The sequence below is a fragment of the Sturnus vulgaris genome, chromosome 29, assembly GCF_052056855.1.
Source record: "Sturnus vulgaris isolate bStuVul1 chromosome 29, bStuVul1.hap1, whole genome shotgun sequence".
Classification (NCBI taxonomy): Eukaryota; Metazoa; Chordata; class Aves; order Passeriformes; family Sturnidae; genus Sturnus; species Sturnus vulgaris.
In genome coordinates this window covers 1,208,211-1,224,921 of record NC_142271.1, presented here as the reverse complement: position 1 = coordinate 1,224,921, position 16,711 = coordinate 1,208,211, and the positions used below count along the sequence as shown (strand labels likewise).

The 16,711-nt window shown below is 47.8% G+C and overlaps 1 protein-coding gene across 2 annotated transcripts; it reads left to right on the top strand.

Annotated features, from left to right (window-relative positions):
• The first annotated feature begins 4,137 nt into the window (after positions 1–4,137).
• Positions 4,138–15,649, top strand: LOC106851107 (tubulin alpha-1C chain). 2 transcript variants are annotated; one of them, XM_088180406.1, is made up of 6 exons: positions 4,168–4,226; positions 5,275–5,396; positions 8,941–9,163; positions 12,098–12,246; positions 13,536–14,216; positions 15,259–15,649. In XM_088180406.1, exons 3-6 carry the CDS (start codon positions 9,043–9,045, stop codon positions 15,550–15,552), a joined length of 1,245 nt encoding a protein of 414 aa, XP_088036532.1. In that variant the 5' UTR covers positions 4,168–4,226; positions 5,275–5,396; positions 8,941–9,042; the 3' UTR covers positions 15,553–15,649. The 2 variants fall into 2 exon arrangements, with proteins under 2 accessions (XP_014728338.1, XP_088036532.1); XM_014872852.2 differs by lacking the exon at positions 5,275–5,396 and having other exon boundaries at positions 4,138–4,226.
• The last annotated feature ends 1,062 nt before the right edge of the window (positions 15,650–16,711 follow it).

The window sequence follows — 16,711 nt, the reverse complement described above, 5'->3', positions numbered from 1 at the left end:
ACACGCCCTCAGCAATCCCCACACCTGGATGGGTGTCCTGTGAGCTGGGGATGAGGAGGAGCTGGTACCCCAGTCAGTACCTGGCTGAAATGCAGGCAGCAAGCTGCCCTTGTCCATCTGAGTGCTGGGAAATGTGCATGGAAATCCCAGGTCATCCCAGGTACTTTGAGCAGGCAGGCACGGGGTTAAGGCTGTCGTGTTTTTGGGAATTCAGTGATAGAAGTGAATGTGCACACGTTATATATCCAATTCTTCTGAGAAAGAACAGAAAGCAAGAGGTGCAGAGTTGTACATTCAAAGAAGTTTCATCCAAGCTGCTGGAGAAGCCCCAGGCCCACAGTGCAGCCACAGAGACTGTACCACAGATGCACAGCTAGTCCAGAATTTTTGGAAGGTGTCATATTCACTGAATCATGGGTTGCAGCCAAAGTCTGTGCCTGGGGCCATGATTACATTACCAGGCACAGGGAAATCCTGGGAAACCAAAAACCTTCTGCTGTTCACAGAACTGGTCTCCAGCAGGAAAAAAGAATGTGCTCAAGAAACTCCTGATAGCCCCTAGGACTTGACACGACTGTTTAGTCAAACTAAATCAAAAGCATTTCAGACCCCAAGAAATGGTTTTTGGGTGTGCAGCAGCAACAGCTTCTGTAAGACTGGGGGACTTCTTGCTAGTGCAGCAGCTCTGGGAGGGCACACTGAGGGAAACTGAGGCACACAGAGCTCCAAGTGCAAAATGTGATATCACTGCCTTGATGTCCTTTTCACAGAATCACAGAATCACTGAGGTTGGAAAAGACCTCAAGGTCCATCGAGTCCAAGCTGTGCCCAACCCCCACCTTGTCAACCAGCCCAGAACATTGAGTGCCACGTCCAGTCCTTCCTTGGACACTTCCAGGGGTGAGGACTCCAAACCTCCCTGAGAAGCCCCTTCAGGTGTTTAATCACCCTTTCAGTGAGGAAAATTCTTCCTGGTGTCCAACCTGAATCTGCCCTTGATGCCACAAGAGACACCCAACAGAGCCTGAGGAGTGGGGCTGAGGCAATGCCAGCATAGGTTGCAGGTGCCCAAGTCAGAGCAAGTGCTCAGTTCAGGAATAAAGGTTGTCAAAACCTCAGCTGATGCTGGACCAGGGCACCCTTTAACACCACAGCCCAGCCTAATCTCTGATTTTGTCAGCTAAGCCGAAAAGAATGCTCACTGCACTCAGAGCGATGCCATCTGAATTTTCTGCTTTGGCAAGGGGTCTGACCCATCTCATGTTGTGGTGCTACAACATTTCTAACAGAGAATAAAACCCCCTGAGTGTGTGACTGTGCCACTGGCAGTCCAGGCTCTGCCCCACTGCTCAGCTGCACTGGCAGAGTTGAAAGACAGCTGGAGCAGTGTGGGTGTTATTTCAGGTCAGAGCATTTGAAAAGCATAAATCAAATCTTTAAAGTCTTATAACCAGTTTAAAAATAATGATTAAAAAAAAATCAGCGTGGGCACTTATTTTCCATGCATTGTACATTTTACATTAAACTTTGCTCATAAGTTGAAGATTTCCTTAGTAATTTGGAACAACAGAACCAAATGTATTGCTTGAATGAGCAGATCAAATTCTCACAGATATAGCTGATGTCTAAAATAGGAGGCCTTGAGAAAAGAAAAAAGAGAACACTGAAATATTTGTAATACAATAACAACTTGTGGAAAATTAAATCTAATTTGATTTAGATTTTCTATTTTCTCTTTTAACCTACAGGAAAAGCATTCCTAAATCTGGGCTTGCAAAGATCCCACTAGCCATGTAGTGCTGGTATTTTGTTTCCAACTGAGAAAAGCACATCAGAGGATTAAAAAAAATAAAGAACATCTGTTGTTTTTTTTTTCTTAAATAAGAAAAGAACAGAAGAAACTAAAATATTATAACTATTTTTCTCTTTCATCTTCCAATAGCTCATGACCACTTCAGGTGGAATCCCTCCTATCTGATCATGAACATCTACAGCTGCAAAGGTTTTCAGGGCAGAGAGTGACAGGACTAGGCAGGGGATGCTTTTAAACTAAAAGAGGAGAGATTTAGACTAGAGTGCCCAGAGCAGCTGTGGCTGCCCCATCCCTGAAGTGTCCAAGGCCAGGCTGGACAGGGCTTGGAGCAGTCTGGGATAGTGGAAGGTGTCCCTGCCATGGCAGGGGGTGGAATGAGATGAGCTTTAAGGTCCCTTCCAACCCAACCCATTCCATGGTTCTGTCATTTCAGTTCTTCCTGTCTCAGACAAGCAGGACTATCGTGGTCTTCTTTACCAAACAGCTTCACTAAGGAGATGGTCACAGCTAAAGGCACTTTGCAGCCAAGGTCATGCCTCATTGAAGTTAAGCCAAGCAATTAGGATAAAATAAATGAGAGAAAAGAAGTCTTTCAGGTCTCTTGGAACACAGGTTGGGGGTTAATAAAAGTTTAATGTTGACTGGATTCTTCGAATATATACCAGCTTGAAAGCACAAGACAAAGAGTTTGGACTTGCTGAGGATCAAAACATGAAAGACTTATCTTTTAAAAAAACATTGTACACCTGTATGTTTTCCCTTGGTGTCCATCACCCAGATCACAGGTAGCCATTTGTGTGATCACTCCCCACTCTGGTGTGGGGATGGCCGAATTCCCTAAGCCCACCTGTTTTTCAGTGACACATCAACTTGGCATCATTCTTTGGAAAAACAATTATATCAGTGTTATTTGTGGGTTTTTCCCCTTCTTCCACCTCTGACTTCCTCTCTCGGTTCTCTGATCCTTGCTTTCCAGCGTGCTTTTGCCCTTCTTTTTTTTTTTCTCAGGGTACACTCATACAGGTTTCATTCCACACCTTGGGCTCAAATGATCGCAGTGGGGTTGATAAAGCAGGAGCAGCATCCTCAGCAGGTGTCAGCTCTCTGCCCTGGGGATCAGTCGGAGGGAGGGGGTTCATCCCTTCCCTCCACGTACAGATCCAGCCTGGCAGAATTCCATGACACTCCTGTTAAAAGCACTGCCTTTATCCAGGCTGCTTGCAGGGCTGGAGATCTACACAGGAAGAAGAAAAATCACCTACTTTGTTATTGTTCAGAATTGTTTCACATCCCTCTCCTGCTGCAAAAACTCAGCTCAGTACAGGAAGAAGGAATTTCCTGAAACCCAACCTGCTGCTGAGGCCCTGAAGGACGAATGGAACTCCAGGTATCAAACATGAGACTCACACACACAGCAGCTGCTTTTACCCAGGGAGTGAATTTGGCAATCTCAGGAATATTTCTGTTAATATAACACTTAGGACGTAACACAAGGTTTTTATGCTTCCCACTTAATATCCAACTTAAACTGGGGCATTTAAACACCAGATCTGCTGATTCCAGTAGAATCTATGTGGCTCTCGAGATTTGGCCCTTTAGCTTTGAATCCTTTCCATTTTGTGACTCTTCATCCCAGTAGTGGCACTTGGCACAGGCACCGCTGTCCCTGCCTCCAGCCTCCTGGGAGAGGGATTTGTCCACACCCCAGTCCTTCAGCCCAGAGACAGCACCCAGAGCCCGCCTGGAGGACCAGCGCCTCTGAGTCCCACCAGGCAGTGTGGGGATCTCAGGGTGTCCCCAGCAGATCCTGGGGCCTTGCCTTGGTCCCGGGTGTTTCACTGGTGGCTTTCCCTGGGCTCAGTGCGCGTAGCCGGGACAGGGAGAGCTTTCACCCAGGATACCCGTGGGTGCGAGGCCACGAGCAGCCCTCAGGGCTCCTTCCCAGGGCAGCAGCCGCCGGCTCCGGGCTCCCCAGGCTGAGCTCAGAGCCCTTGGCCAACACCCGGGGGTGCACAGTGCTGAGCCCCGTCCCCTTCAGCCGCTGGCTCTGGACAAAGCGATCCCAGCCCAGCCACAGCAATCTCGGCCCAGGACAGTGATCCCGGCCCAGCTACAGCGATCTCGGCCTGAAGCAGGGCTTGAGAAGGGAGGTGCCGGCCTTCGTTGGCGGGAAGAATAAACCCCGCCCCCTCCCCGCCCCTTGTTATGAATCAGCCAATAGCTCGCGCAGGACAGTGACAGACATTTCTTTTATCCAATAGCGCAGAGGTGAGCGCACTCCACGCCAATGAGCACAGCGCAGGGAGCCGAGCGCCCCGCCCCTCAGTTTATATAAGGTGAGCCCGGTGAGGGCTGCTGCTGTTGCGGTGCTGTCCAGACACGTTGCCCGTCTGTCCCGGCGCTCCAAACCATGGTGAGTGGGATGAGGGCCCGCTGCTGAGGGGTAGCCTGGCGCCGCTCCGCGCGCTGCAGCGAGAAGCTGGAGGGGACGGGATTGGTGGCGGGACGGCCCCACCGGGCCCTGGTGGGCGGTGGGTCTTGCTGCCCCGAGCCGCTTCTCGTCCCGCGCCCTGTCGTTCCCGCCGTCTCGTCCCAAAATGGTGGCGGCCTCATCGAGAACATGGCGGCCTACGGGACCTTCAGACCTGGCCGGCTCTGGGGCTGCGGCTCCGTCCCGGCCGCCGTCAGCCCCCGGGCCGCATGTCCCTATGGGCTTGCCCGCACAGAGCGGGAGAGCGGCCGGGTTCCCGCTGCGTTCGAGCCCGGGGAGGGGCAGCTCCGCGCGATGTGCGCGACCCGCAGGGCCGGGGGAGGAGCCCTGCCCACCGCCCTGGCTGCTGCCGAGGTGCCGCTCCCCCGGTCCTGCCCCGGGGCTGTCCGTGCTGTGCGCGGGTGGGAGCGCCGGGGTTGGGCCGATGGGGAGAGTTCCTGAAGGACTTTGTGAGACTGGCTGGCAAGAATGACCTGGTAAATTGAGTCACCTTTGAAGGGTAATCTGAAAGGCGTGACGAGGCTGGGATGTCCCACAGGTCAGGGTTCAGATGCTGAGCTGGGCAGCACAGCTGGAGCCTGGGATGGGCATGACGTTCTTCCACGTTGGGGTAGTGTCTTCTCACCTCTTCGAAAAGATATTGTCAGAAGGTTACGTGGATTTACAGATGTAGCAAGACTGTCACTGCAGGCTTGTGAATGTGTGGGAAATACTTGTTGAGCTGAAAATGATTGTAAGTTAGAGTATTGGTGGGATGTGTTGAGGTCCTTGCTCTTACCCTTCCCTTGGGGACTGTTTATTATCATTTCAAATAGTCAAATCAAGAGTATGAATAGAGCCCCTGGTCTCTGCAAAGGATGCAGGTTCTCTGGAGTCCCATCCCAGGGAAACAGTGTTCCTCCATATGGTGTGCTGGTGAGCTTACTCTGAGCTGGCACAGCCTTTCTCAGGAAGCTTGGCTTTCCATCAGCCTCATGCAGGTGCAGCTGGACCTTGAGCACCGTGCTGGGGAATGCAGAGGACCTAGAACCTGATCCAGCAGTGCCGTGGAGGAGCTGGGGAGCTGCAGCCCAGCAATGAGTGCAGCAAGGGGTGAGTCTGCAGCTGTTGGGAGGGCAGGGACAGGACAGGACAGTGCCCTTCAGCTGGAGTGCATCCTGTAGGGAAAGGAGACAGAGATTAGGCTGGAGAAATTCTGCCTGAAACTGTGTGCTTGCAAATAATGTATATAAGTGTGGGGAAAGCATTTAGTATTAGTTAAGTAAATAAGAGGATTCTGTAGTGGCTTGAATACAGCATTCACCAGTGCTGTCTGTATGCATTTAATCCTTATTCTGAAGCTTTCATCAGTTATGTGTGAAGGCCCCAAGTTATAATGAGTGTGACAGTTCTCTTGCCTGTCATTCCAACTTGGAGCTGATGTTTTTTGGCATAAAATCTGAGTCTTGTTCGTTAGTATTCTTCGTGCTGTGAAAAGGCCATGAAGTGCGAAATGGGCAGAGACTCTGTTACTGTCTGATAAAAATTTGTATTTCATTGAATAGCCACATACTACTTAAAAGTCTTTAGCAGAGTTGTAGGAAAGCAGTTGAAAGAACTCCCAAAGCAGAACTCACAGTAGCACCAGGCCAGGCTTTGTGACTGAACTTGTTTAGCCAAGTTTTGAAAACCTCCAAGGATAGAGATTTCTTCCCACTTCTCTAGTGACCTGTTCCAGGGCCACACTGTTCCACTGGGGAGGCTTTTCCTAACACGAACCTGAGCCTTGCATCAGCCTTTGAGAATCTGACCTGGTGCCACTTGCAGAGCAGAGGGAGGCCTTCTCCTGTGCTGGCCATGTGTCTCCTCTTGTTCCCTGGCACATGGTTTGTCCTGCTGAGGATGAGACCACCCTGTGGGACATTCGGGCTGGTTTCTTTGGTAATCTCCAGGATCTTTGCAGCAGGGCTGCCTCTCAGTTACTGCTGTTTGTACTGCTGCAGGGAGTCATTGCCCAATGTGTTGAACTTTGTATTTTGTCCAAGTAAACATGGCATGGTTTAATGTAGCACCTGTAGCACTGGTCTGTGGCTGTGTTGCCAAGCTGTACATTCAGAGTTGGAAGGGACTCACAAGGAACATTGAGTCCAGATCCTGGCCCTGCACAGGACACCCCCAAGAATCCCACTCTTTGCCTGAGACTGTTGAGTTCTGTCAGCTTTGGGGTTGTGACCACTGTCCTGAGGAGCCTGTTCCATTGTCTGATCACCCTCTGGGGGAAGGATGTTTTCCTCATATCCAGGCAATCTTCCCCTGACACAGCTTCCCTTGGCTCCTGTCACTGGTCGCCAAAGAGCCCTCTGCCTCCTCTCATGAGGAAGCTCTAGACCATGATCATATCTCCCTTCTTCTCCTGACTAAACAAGCCAATGGCCTCAACTGCTCCACATACCCTCCATCTCTGTGGTGGGTGTAGTCCTTTTACACTCTTTCAGTGACCTTTCCCAGCTGCTCAGGAGTTTCTTTACCAAGGCTTAGGTGACAGGTTAGGATCCAGGCTGATGTGGTGGTCTGTGCTGTTCTCCTCTCCCTGCAGAAAAGTTTCAGGCTGTCCTGTTCTCCTAAAGGGATGCTCCCTGAGTGGTTGCCATGGTCTGGTCTCTGTGGCACTGCAGCTGGTTTTCCTGTCACCTCTTTCATGTTGTGCGGGTTGGCTGTGTGTGTGTTCTCTGCCATGGGAGTACTGGACTAGCTCAGTGCTTCAGCTCGGAGAGCAATGGTGTCATGGCTTTAGAGAGAAGTGTGGCAGCAGCTCTGAGCAAGGCTGCTTGCAGAGAGAATGTGGGCTGGACATCTGAATATACGGCTTGGATGGATGGGAGCTTAAAAACAGTTCAGCTGTACAGTGCTGTGCTTGAAAACAGGCAATTTTTTTTTTAATAAATACAGATTTTAATTACATGAGGTTCCCAATTAATTTGAAAGGACTGCGCTCCTGCTTTTCTACATTGACTATGGATGTGGAATAGGCAGTTCCAGGTCATAGAATCACAGAACGGTTTATGTTGAAGGGGACCTTAAAGACCATCCAGTTTAATCTCTTCCACTATCCCAGTCTGCTTCAGGCCCCATCCAGCCTGGTCTTGGACACTTCCAGTGCTGGGGTAGCCACAGCTTCTCTGGGCAGCCTGTGCCAGGGCCTCACCACCCTCACAGGGAAGAATTTCATCCTAATATCCAATCTAATCCTATCCTCCTTCATTTGAAGGCCATTTCCATTTGTTCAAAGTCCCACTACGGCTCTCTTGGAGCCCCTTTAGGCCCTGGAAGGGGCTCTAAGGCCTCCCTGGAACCTTCTCCAGGCTGAACACCCCCATCTCTCCCAGCCTGGCTCCAGAGCAGAGGGGCTCCAGGCCTTGGGGCAGCTCCAGGTCCTTCCTGTGCTGGAAGCCCAGGGCTGGAGGCAGCTCTGCAGGTGAGGTCTCACCTGAGTGGGCCACAGGGGCAGAATCCCCCCCTGCCCTGCTGCCCACGCTGGGGGATCAGCCCAGCACAGGGGGGTTCTGGGCTGCCAGAGCACGTGGCTGGGGCACGTTGAGCTTCTCATCCACCAGCACCCCCATGTCCTTCTCCCCAGGGCTGCTCCCTGTCCATTCTCTGCATGGCCTGTACTTCTGCCTGAAAGTACTCCTGCTTATCCTGGAATTCCAGGGGACCAAATTGTCCCATCCAGTCATAGGGTCTGAACATAGTTTTGGCTAACAGTCACATTAAACTGAAGTCTAGGCTCTTCTAGAACGGGCTTTACTGACGTTCAAAACTAGATGTTGAATATGAAATTGCCAGAGATGAACCAGGAGTTTGGAGATGTTTCTATTATGGTTTGGCTTTTACCATTTGAAGTCCTGTGTTGCAATATTAAAGAAACTGGGTTTATGCTCTGGACATCATAGGCAACTTGGGAATTCATAAATGGGTACGAACAGATAGTTTTGCTGCCTTGAACTATTTTCTGCATAGCTTTCATAAGGTAGTTTTGTCTGGTGTTGAGGAATTCAGTACCTTGTGTACAGCAGTGTGTTTTGAGGCCTGGTGGGTGTGTATTTATGGAGGGATATGAAGTGGTTTGTTAGGCAAAGCCTTTCCTACTGAATGAGAAAGTTTCCTCAAGGGATCAGGAGAATATATTTTTGGCTTTGTGTATATTAAATGAAGTGCTCCTGGATCCTGGGAGGATTTTGCTGCCTCTGGTGGCTGTGCTCGTGGAGCTGGGGTCTGGGTGATGCTGTTCTGGACGCTTGGGCCAGTGAGAGGTGTGATCATCAGCTTTTCTAAATATTCCGTGTGGTATGAAGACAGGAATTGGCTGAAGAACTTGAAAGAGTTGATCAGACTCTTCCTGTCTGATTGAAGAATAACAAAGAGAAATGAGCTTGTAAAAATGATAATGTCCAAGAGGGTTTTTCTGGGTGGAGCCGATGATGTCTCAAAGGGGCTTTTGTGTTCTGTTGTGTTTTGTGCCAATACCCCCAACATCAAGACAATAAGGCCAATGTTTTAATGGCTTTGCGGGGCTGGCAGTCCCCCTGGGTGTGCTGAGCCTTTGCTGAACAAGAGCAGTGCTGTTTGTGCTGAGTGATGCGTTTGTGTCCCGCAGCGCGAGTGCATCTCAGTCCACGTGGGGCAGGCAGGCGTGCAGATCGGCAATGCGTGCTGGGAGCTCTACTGCCTGGAGCACGGCATCCAGCCCGACGGAAACATGCCCAGCGACAAGAGCGTGGGCGGCGGGGACGACTCCTTCAACACCTTCTTCAGCGAGACGGGCGCGGGGAAGCACGTCCCAAGGGCTGTGTTTGTGGACCTGGAACCTGCGGTCATAGGTAACACTCACCTGTGCAAGGCACTGCTGAACACTGCCACGGTTTTTGGCTAGTCCTGAAAAACACTTTGAGGCTTTAAATTGTTAGTGCATAAAGCTTGCCTACACCTTCCTAGTGATGGAAAATACTTGGCTTTATGTTCAATGAGACTGGCAAACGTGCACTGTGGAGCTGTCAAGAATTTCAGCATTACCTTCTGCCAGGCTGTGCAGTTCAATGGGTCTCATGAACATGCTTCATGCTTTTCTATGCAAGGAGCAGTTACAGCCCCTTGGAACAGTATGGCATAATATGTGCTGCAGTCAGTAGAACCTCTTTAAGAGACACAATATATATCATTAGGAAGGTTCCTTATTGTACACAGAAATGATTCCTGTGGTTTCCCAAAGCAATCTGTGTAAGCTGAACAGTGCTTGCTTGCAGAAATGAGTTCCCATAGCTGGCCTAAATTCAGGGACTTCTGAACATGTGCTTCAACTTCCCATTGCCTTATCTTTGAGAAACAATCTACTCCTGAAAATGAGTTCTGTTTCAGGCTCTGGCAGCACTGGCTCTTGGTGTTCAGATATGATCCCATGCATCAGCCACTGACCAATCCTTCATCCTGGGACAGTAGATGCACTGTCAGATCAACGTGAGCTCCGGGTTTCACAAGATCTTCATCCTTTGTGTCAGGAATCATGGTTTTCCTCTCACCAGTGTGTACCAGAAGTAATTCTTCTTGAGTCAAGCCATCTTGTCTCAAGTAGTGATTTGGGACTCTTATAGCAGAGGTCTGTGTTGCCTGTGCTTATGCAGTTGCTGTGTTTTTGCAATACAGAGCTGGGGAAATGTGTGAATGTGCCCAGGCTACTCCTCTGTACCAAACCATGACTCTCCTGTAACTTCTGTTGAGTGTAACACACCAGACCCCTTCTTGTTGCTAACACAGCAGAATGAACCTCTCAGGGGAGCAGAAGGCTCTGAGGCTACATAAGGGTGGGAGTGCTGGGCTATAACTTTGAAATGAACCCAGGCACCCTTGGCCATACACTGATATTCCCAGGAGCTGTTGCAGGCCTGGCTTTGTGCTTTTTTGAGCCCTGTGGCTGTTGTCTCCTCTGCTGCTGGCCAGGTGGTGGCTCTGAGCACCCAGGAATGCTGAGAAATGAGATGAGGGAGAACAGGTGGCAAAACAGGGCAGAGGAGCCAGTGAGTCTTGGAACAAATGCCAAAAAGTAGTGAGTGTTCCAGTGCTTGTTGGTGATGCAGGTGTAGTGTGGGGAGATGGGCAAGGTTGGTAATACTCAAAGTTAGGGCTTTTTGTTAAATATTACATCATGTGCCTTTCTGGGAGATGGCTGCTCTTTGTTATTCCTCTGTGGCTAATGTGAAAATCACTGCTCCAGTTTCCTGGGCAGGGCTCATGAGTCTCCCCATTCATGCAGCAAATCCCAGTGCACTGAATTGATGAAAAACCCATCTTTGTGCATCCAGCAGCTGTGCAGCTGCCACATGTGTGCACAGGGATTTCTGTCCTTCCAGATTAGTGCTGGTCTTGCAGAAAGCAGCAGGATGGTGGATATGTATCACCTCTGTGAATGTGGTCGTAAAACATCATCAAACTTTCCACCACAAAATAGGGCAGTGACATCTGGGAATTCACTACAAGTGTCTTTGACAATCTACCCCAGCTAGATTTGAAAATATGAAGGACAGGATGTCTGGGCCAAGCTGGTCTAGCTGTCCCCTCACCTAAGTCCTTTGTTCCAGGCACACTTTTGTAGTCCAGTCACTGATCCTCTGAACTCTGCAAGTTTTGTTACTTCCTGAGGGCTGTCTTGGCTCACACTACTCCTATCTGCATAGGATAAAGAACCATTTTATTTTAGTTCTGTATTTTTCCCTTGTTACCCATATTTGTCCCTTGTGGAGTGGTACTGTAGGAAGTCTTAGACACAGGGGTATTTGAGGTGGTAAACTTTTCCAAATTGTTTGCATTTTGATGCAGTCTTAGAAATACTTTAGAATATCAGACTGTAGTGGAATATCCACTGCAGTGGAAGCTGCTCAGCCTAAATTGGTTTGCATGCTAACTATACTTTTATGTCTTAAATTTTGTTTATCTTTGTCTTGCTTGTTCTATTTCAGATTAATGAATACATACAAGCAGGCAACTTCAGCTGTAGTTAATAAAGCTCTCTGCTGTCCACCTGATTTAAATTAAAGGATGCAATACTGCAATAGCACACAACTGGAGTGGCTTGAACTAAACCATAGACAAAGCTCTGTTGAGTGTCTTTGTACCTTTCTGGTAGGACAGGGCTTTAGCCTGCTAGGTGTAAGTGCATATTTCTGGGAACCTAGTGGCTCTAAATCAGCCTCCAAATGTGTAACTGCTGGGGGATGCTGTGTGCATCTGCACAGTGGCTTTAACACAGTTGTGTGCTGCAGCTTTCAGCTCTGGGTTTAGATAATTGCAGAACTCTCCAGGAGCATCTCCTGTTCCTTTTGAACCTTTCTCTACCTTTGGCTGAAAATACAGTGAAGAGAAAGGAGCATGCAAGCAATGCTGGCTCTGCCTGCCCACAGAAGCATCCTGGAAGGATTGGGAAGTGAAGGGGAAAAGTGGGATTTCAGCTGCTGAGCTGTAAAATGGGCCTTGACTTTTCTTAAACTGGAAAAATGGTTCTGCTGCTATAGTCCAGTTTTGACAGGTGAAAATTCTAAACTTTGGTGTAAAATAGAACACTTTCCTAAGGAGTAACTTAATTTTTCTTAGTTATTCAGCATTTAGGCTGTAGCAAGTCACCTACTGATAGGTAGTTGCATTTTTTTTCTAAAGGTTTAAGTACATTATTCTAGACACCCTCCGAAGTTTGAAAAAGCTGGTCTATATAGAAAATTAACATTAAAATGTTTATATATAATAAAATATGTCTTGTCTCTCCCCAGATGAAGTTAGGAATGGGACATACCGGCAGCTCTTTCATCCTGAGCAACTGATATCTGGTAAAGAAGATGCTGCAAATAACTATGCTCGAGGTCACTACACAGTTGGGAAAGAGATAATTGATCTGGTTCTAGAGCGTATCAGGAAGCTGGTAAGACTTCTCTTCACTGAAGGCTCTGAAACATCTGTTTTACAGGATTTGGAAATGAGGTTATCAAATGCATAGCTCTATAAATTGTGCTTTAATTTCTTTGTGGTATGAGAATCTATGGACTTAGTCTGCATCTGGTTTTATTCTTAGCCAGCTGAGAATGTCTGGGTTATTCTTGTCAGATATGGCTTTCAAGTGGCCTAAAATGGTGATGAGGCACCTAAAACTTCATATGTAGTTTCATGTTCAGAAAGCCAGAACCAAAAATCATGATTTACATGGTTCCTGCTGGATTGGTCTCTGGCTGTGGCTCTTTCAAGGAAGTTTAAATAAGAGTGCTTGCTTCTGTGGTTTAGACTACTGTTTGTATTTCCTGCTATGATGATTTTTAGATTAAATTTATGGTAATAACAGTAGAAAAAGAATAAATCTCAGTAAGTTGGGATGTTTCAGTCATGTGGCAAACTTACAAAGGTGACAGTTTAGGAGGTTCAGGTTCACTGTTGAGGGCTGCAAAGCATGTCCATTGCCCAATCTGTGTCACAAAGGTAGGAGTTCTTGTTGCACAAAACCCATTTGCTCTGATATGGACTGCTCTTAGTTTAAAGTTCACCTTTTGCAGATCAGAACTGGGATTATTCTGAACACTTGACTGCTGCAGTCTCTAATTAAAGCAGTGATAAGTTTGCAGCAGGCTGTACCTTGACCTGAAAACCAGTCATAATTTCTTTGTACAAGCTGTTGGCAGTCCCTGTTAATCCTGAGAGCTGAGCATCATGTGGCACCTCTTTGTGAGGACAGGGCTGTCTAGTTTTGTCTTCTGAGTAGTGAATGGGACTGGCACTGTAATAGCCTGTGACAGCTCACTTCCCTGAGCAGAGATACACACTTGGCAGTTGTACAGCATTAGAGCAGTAGCTCTGGGATGGGAGATTGCTCCGTTTTTGTGCAGATAGAGAATACCAAGTAACTGTGAGGGATAGATAATGTGTAGGTCTTTGAATATTCCTGCTTTTCTTGCTTGTTGTTTATGGCCTCAGCTGAGAATTCGGGGTAGAAAGAATTTTAAAGCAGCAATTTGAAGTGGTCACCATCCAGTATGTAGGGGTTTAAACCAGCCAAGAATACTGTTTTTCATGGGGTAGCTCTTTGACTCTTGATGAATAAATTCCTTATTTCTGAAGCTTGAACAGTTGGTATGTGTCAGAATTCAGAGATGCCTTTCTTGAGCTTAACTGGGGATTCTTAATGCACACAGTGTCTTGAACCACCTGTATTTTCTCTTTCAGTCAGATCAGTGCACTGGCTTGCAGGGCTTCCTGATTTTCCACAGCTTTGGGGGAGGGACTGGATCTGGTTTCACCTCTCTGCTGATGGAGCGCCTCTCAGTTGACTATGGGAAAAAATCCAAGCTGGAATTCGCCATCTACCCTGCACCTCAGGTCTCCACAGCTGTTGTGGAGCCCTACAACTCCATCCTGACCACCCACACCACGCTGGAGCACTCTGACTGTGCCTTCATGGTTGACAATGAGGCCATTTATGACATTTGCCGTCGGAACCTGGACATTGAGCGCCCAACCTACACCAACCTCAATCGCCTCATTGGTCAGATAGTGTCTTCCATTACTGCTTCCCTTAGGTTCGATGGTGCCTTAAACGTGGATCTTACTGAGTTCCAGACTAACCTGGTGCCTTACCCTCGTATCCACTTCCCTCTGGTGACGTACTCGCCGATTATTTCAGCAGAGAAGGCGTACCACGAGCAGCTGTCCGTGGCTGAGATCACCAATGCCTGCTTCGAGCCCTCCAACCAGATGGTGAAGTGTGACCCGCGGCACGGCAAGTACATGGCGTGCTGCATGCTGTACCGCGGCGACGTGGTGCCCAAGGATGTCAACGCCGCCATCGCCGCCATCAAGACCAAGCGCACCATCCAGTTCGTGGACTGGTGTCCTACTGGATTTAAGGCAAGTCTCAATTCCTGTTGGAGTCAGTTAGTCAGGAGTCTCTCTGATTTCTTCAGAGAGAAGGCAGAGTGCAGGGATTGAATTAAAGTCTTTGAATTAAATGAGTAAGTGAGTAAATGGAATAAGTTTTAAGTGCTTTTAGTGAGTAAAAGGTCTTAGATGCCTGAGAAGTAGTACATCTTCTAGTGAAGGTTGAAAAACATACTAGTGTTTCCTTAGAGGCTCCAAGAACCTAGCTTCAGACATGACAGAGTTAGAGTTAAGAATATTGCTTACATTTTTCAGTTAAAACAAGATAGGCCATGTACTTAGTCTATACGTAGCCTGGCATGCTGAGAAACTAGAATTCTAATAGGTTAAGGAGTAGTGGTGCGAGTTTGTGTCTTAGCTAGTTGGAAAGTTTCTATAAAATAACATGCACCAGGGAGAGCTGGTGCGTTTTGCCATGTGCGTTTTGCCATGTGCGTTTTGCCATGTGCGTTTTGCCATGTGCGTTTTGCCATGTGCGTTTTGCCATGTGCGTTTTGCCATGTGCGTTTTGCCATGTGCGTTTTGCCATGTGCGTTTTGCCATGTGCGTTTTGCCATGTGCGTTTTGCCATGTGCGTTTTGCCATGTGCGTTTTGCCATGTGCGTTTTGCCATGTGCGTTTTGCCATTGCTTTGCTTTGTTTTTGCCTTTGAGACTGATGTGCTTCTGCAATAAATAACTTTATAGCAACTATTAACTTGCTTGGCTTTTTAAAGAAGAACATAACCCGGCAGTGTGGGTGCCCAAGAGGCACCCGGAGGTTTGCCTAAACCTCACAAGTTCCAGCATGATTTCTTAGACTTCTCATTCACTGTCCTGGGTGTGTGGGAGGGTATTTGCTCTGAGCTGCCCTGTTAGTAGCTGATTTGTATTCTGAGATGTGGAGATTTAGGTTCTCGTGCAGAGCTGTTTTGTGAGGGACACTTTTTAATCAACTACTGTTGTCTGGCTTTGATTATTGTCATTGTCAAGCACCACAAAAAAACTCATGGTCTCTTCCACATCTCCTGTAGGTTGGCATCAATTACCAGCCCCCCACAGTGGTTCCTGGGGGCGACTTGGCCAAAGTCCAGCGGGCAGTCTGCATGCTGAGCAATACCACAGCCATTGCCGAGGCCTGGGCTCGCCTGGACCACAAGTTTGACCTGATGTATGCCAAACGTGCCTTTGTTCACTGGTATGTTGGAGAAGGGATGGAGGAAGGGGAGTTCTCAGAGGCTCGGGAAGATTTGGCTGCACTTGAGAAAGATTATGAAGAAGTGGGCACAGACTCGTTGGATGGAGAAGATGAAGGTGAAGAATATTAAATCCAACAGTGAATTGCAAGTCTTTGCCATTTTACTGCCTCTTTAGTAGCAATGTAAATCATGTCAACTGATTGGAATAAACTTCTTTAATCAAGAACTTTGGTAGTGTCCAGACACTATGTACATTCATCAACTACATGCAGTCAGCAGTCCAAGAGATGGAATTCCTTTCTGAAGAAGGTGGCTGAATAAAATAACCATGCTATAGTTCAATCAGCTCTTGTCCTTAAGGCATTGCTGTTTGAAGAGCTATTAGTGCCCAAAACACGAGACTAGAATGAGCTGGAGCTTTTTCTGGGTGGTGTTAGGTATGTTTTTTCCAAGGCTCTAGAGCTGATGTCACAAGAGGCAAAAGGAGCTGTGTTACCCATAAAAGATGCAAACTTCAAAACTGAAGGCTGTTTGGGTTAGTTGTCTCCTATTCTTAGACTTAGCAAGGGCCAGTAACTCAGAGATGCAGTAACCTGGATGGGAGGGGATGCCCAGGAAGGTTGTGCCATAGCATGAGGAACCTGCCACTGTAGCCAGAACCTGAGCAGTGGTTGCTCTTTTGTTGCTGTGCCCTCCCACAGAAGGAGCTGGAGTCCTTGTCTGCAGCTCTCTAGAGTTAGATTTTACCTGATGCTGTCTGGAGAAAAGTCTCTGGGTTAACTGGCCACAGTTAAACACCTTAGTTTTCCCTAGAGCTAAATCTTTTGCAGAATTAATGATTCCATGGGTTCAGAAATGAATACTGCCATCCTTCTGTGTAAGCTGATGTAAAAGGAGAGGATTTGGCTAATCAGGTTTATCTTCACATGTGAACAGCCTCTGTCTGAAACCTTCTGCATGGACTGAGCCTGGGCACACAGTGAAGCACGAACCAAATAAGTTCACTGTTGTAGAGCTGGATGACTGAGGAATCTCCCCCACAGCAATGCCAAAGGTGGAATAGTTAAATCTTATGATGATTGAATACCAAATAATGTGATTACAGGATACCAAAGTCTGACTCCAAGAGGAGATTTGGGCTGGAGAATTTTCCCCACCTGATTTCAAATTTATTCATATTCCTTCTGATTTAATAGCAGAACGTGATTCAGGCCAAGTCTTGTTAGTTGCAGATGTGCACACCTGCTTGGCAGGAGTCTCACAGCTGGAGTACGTGAGATTCCTGAAC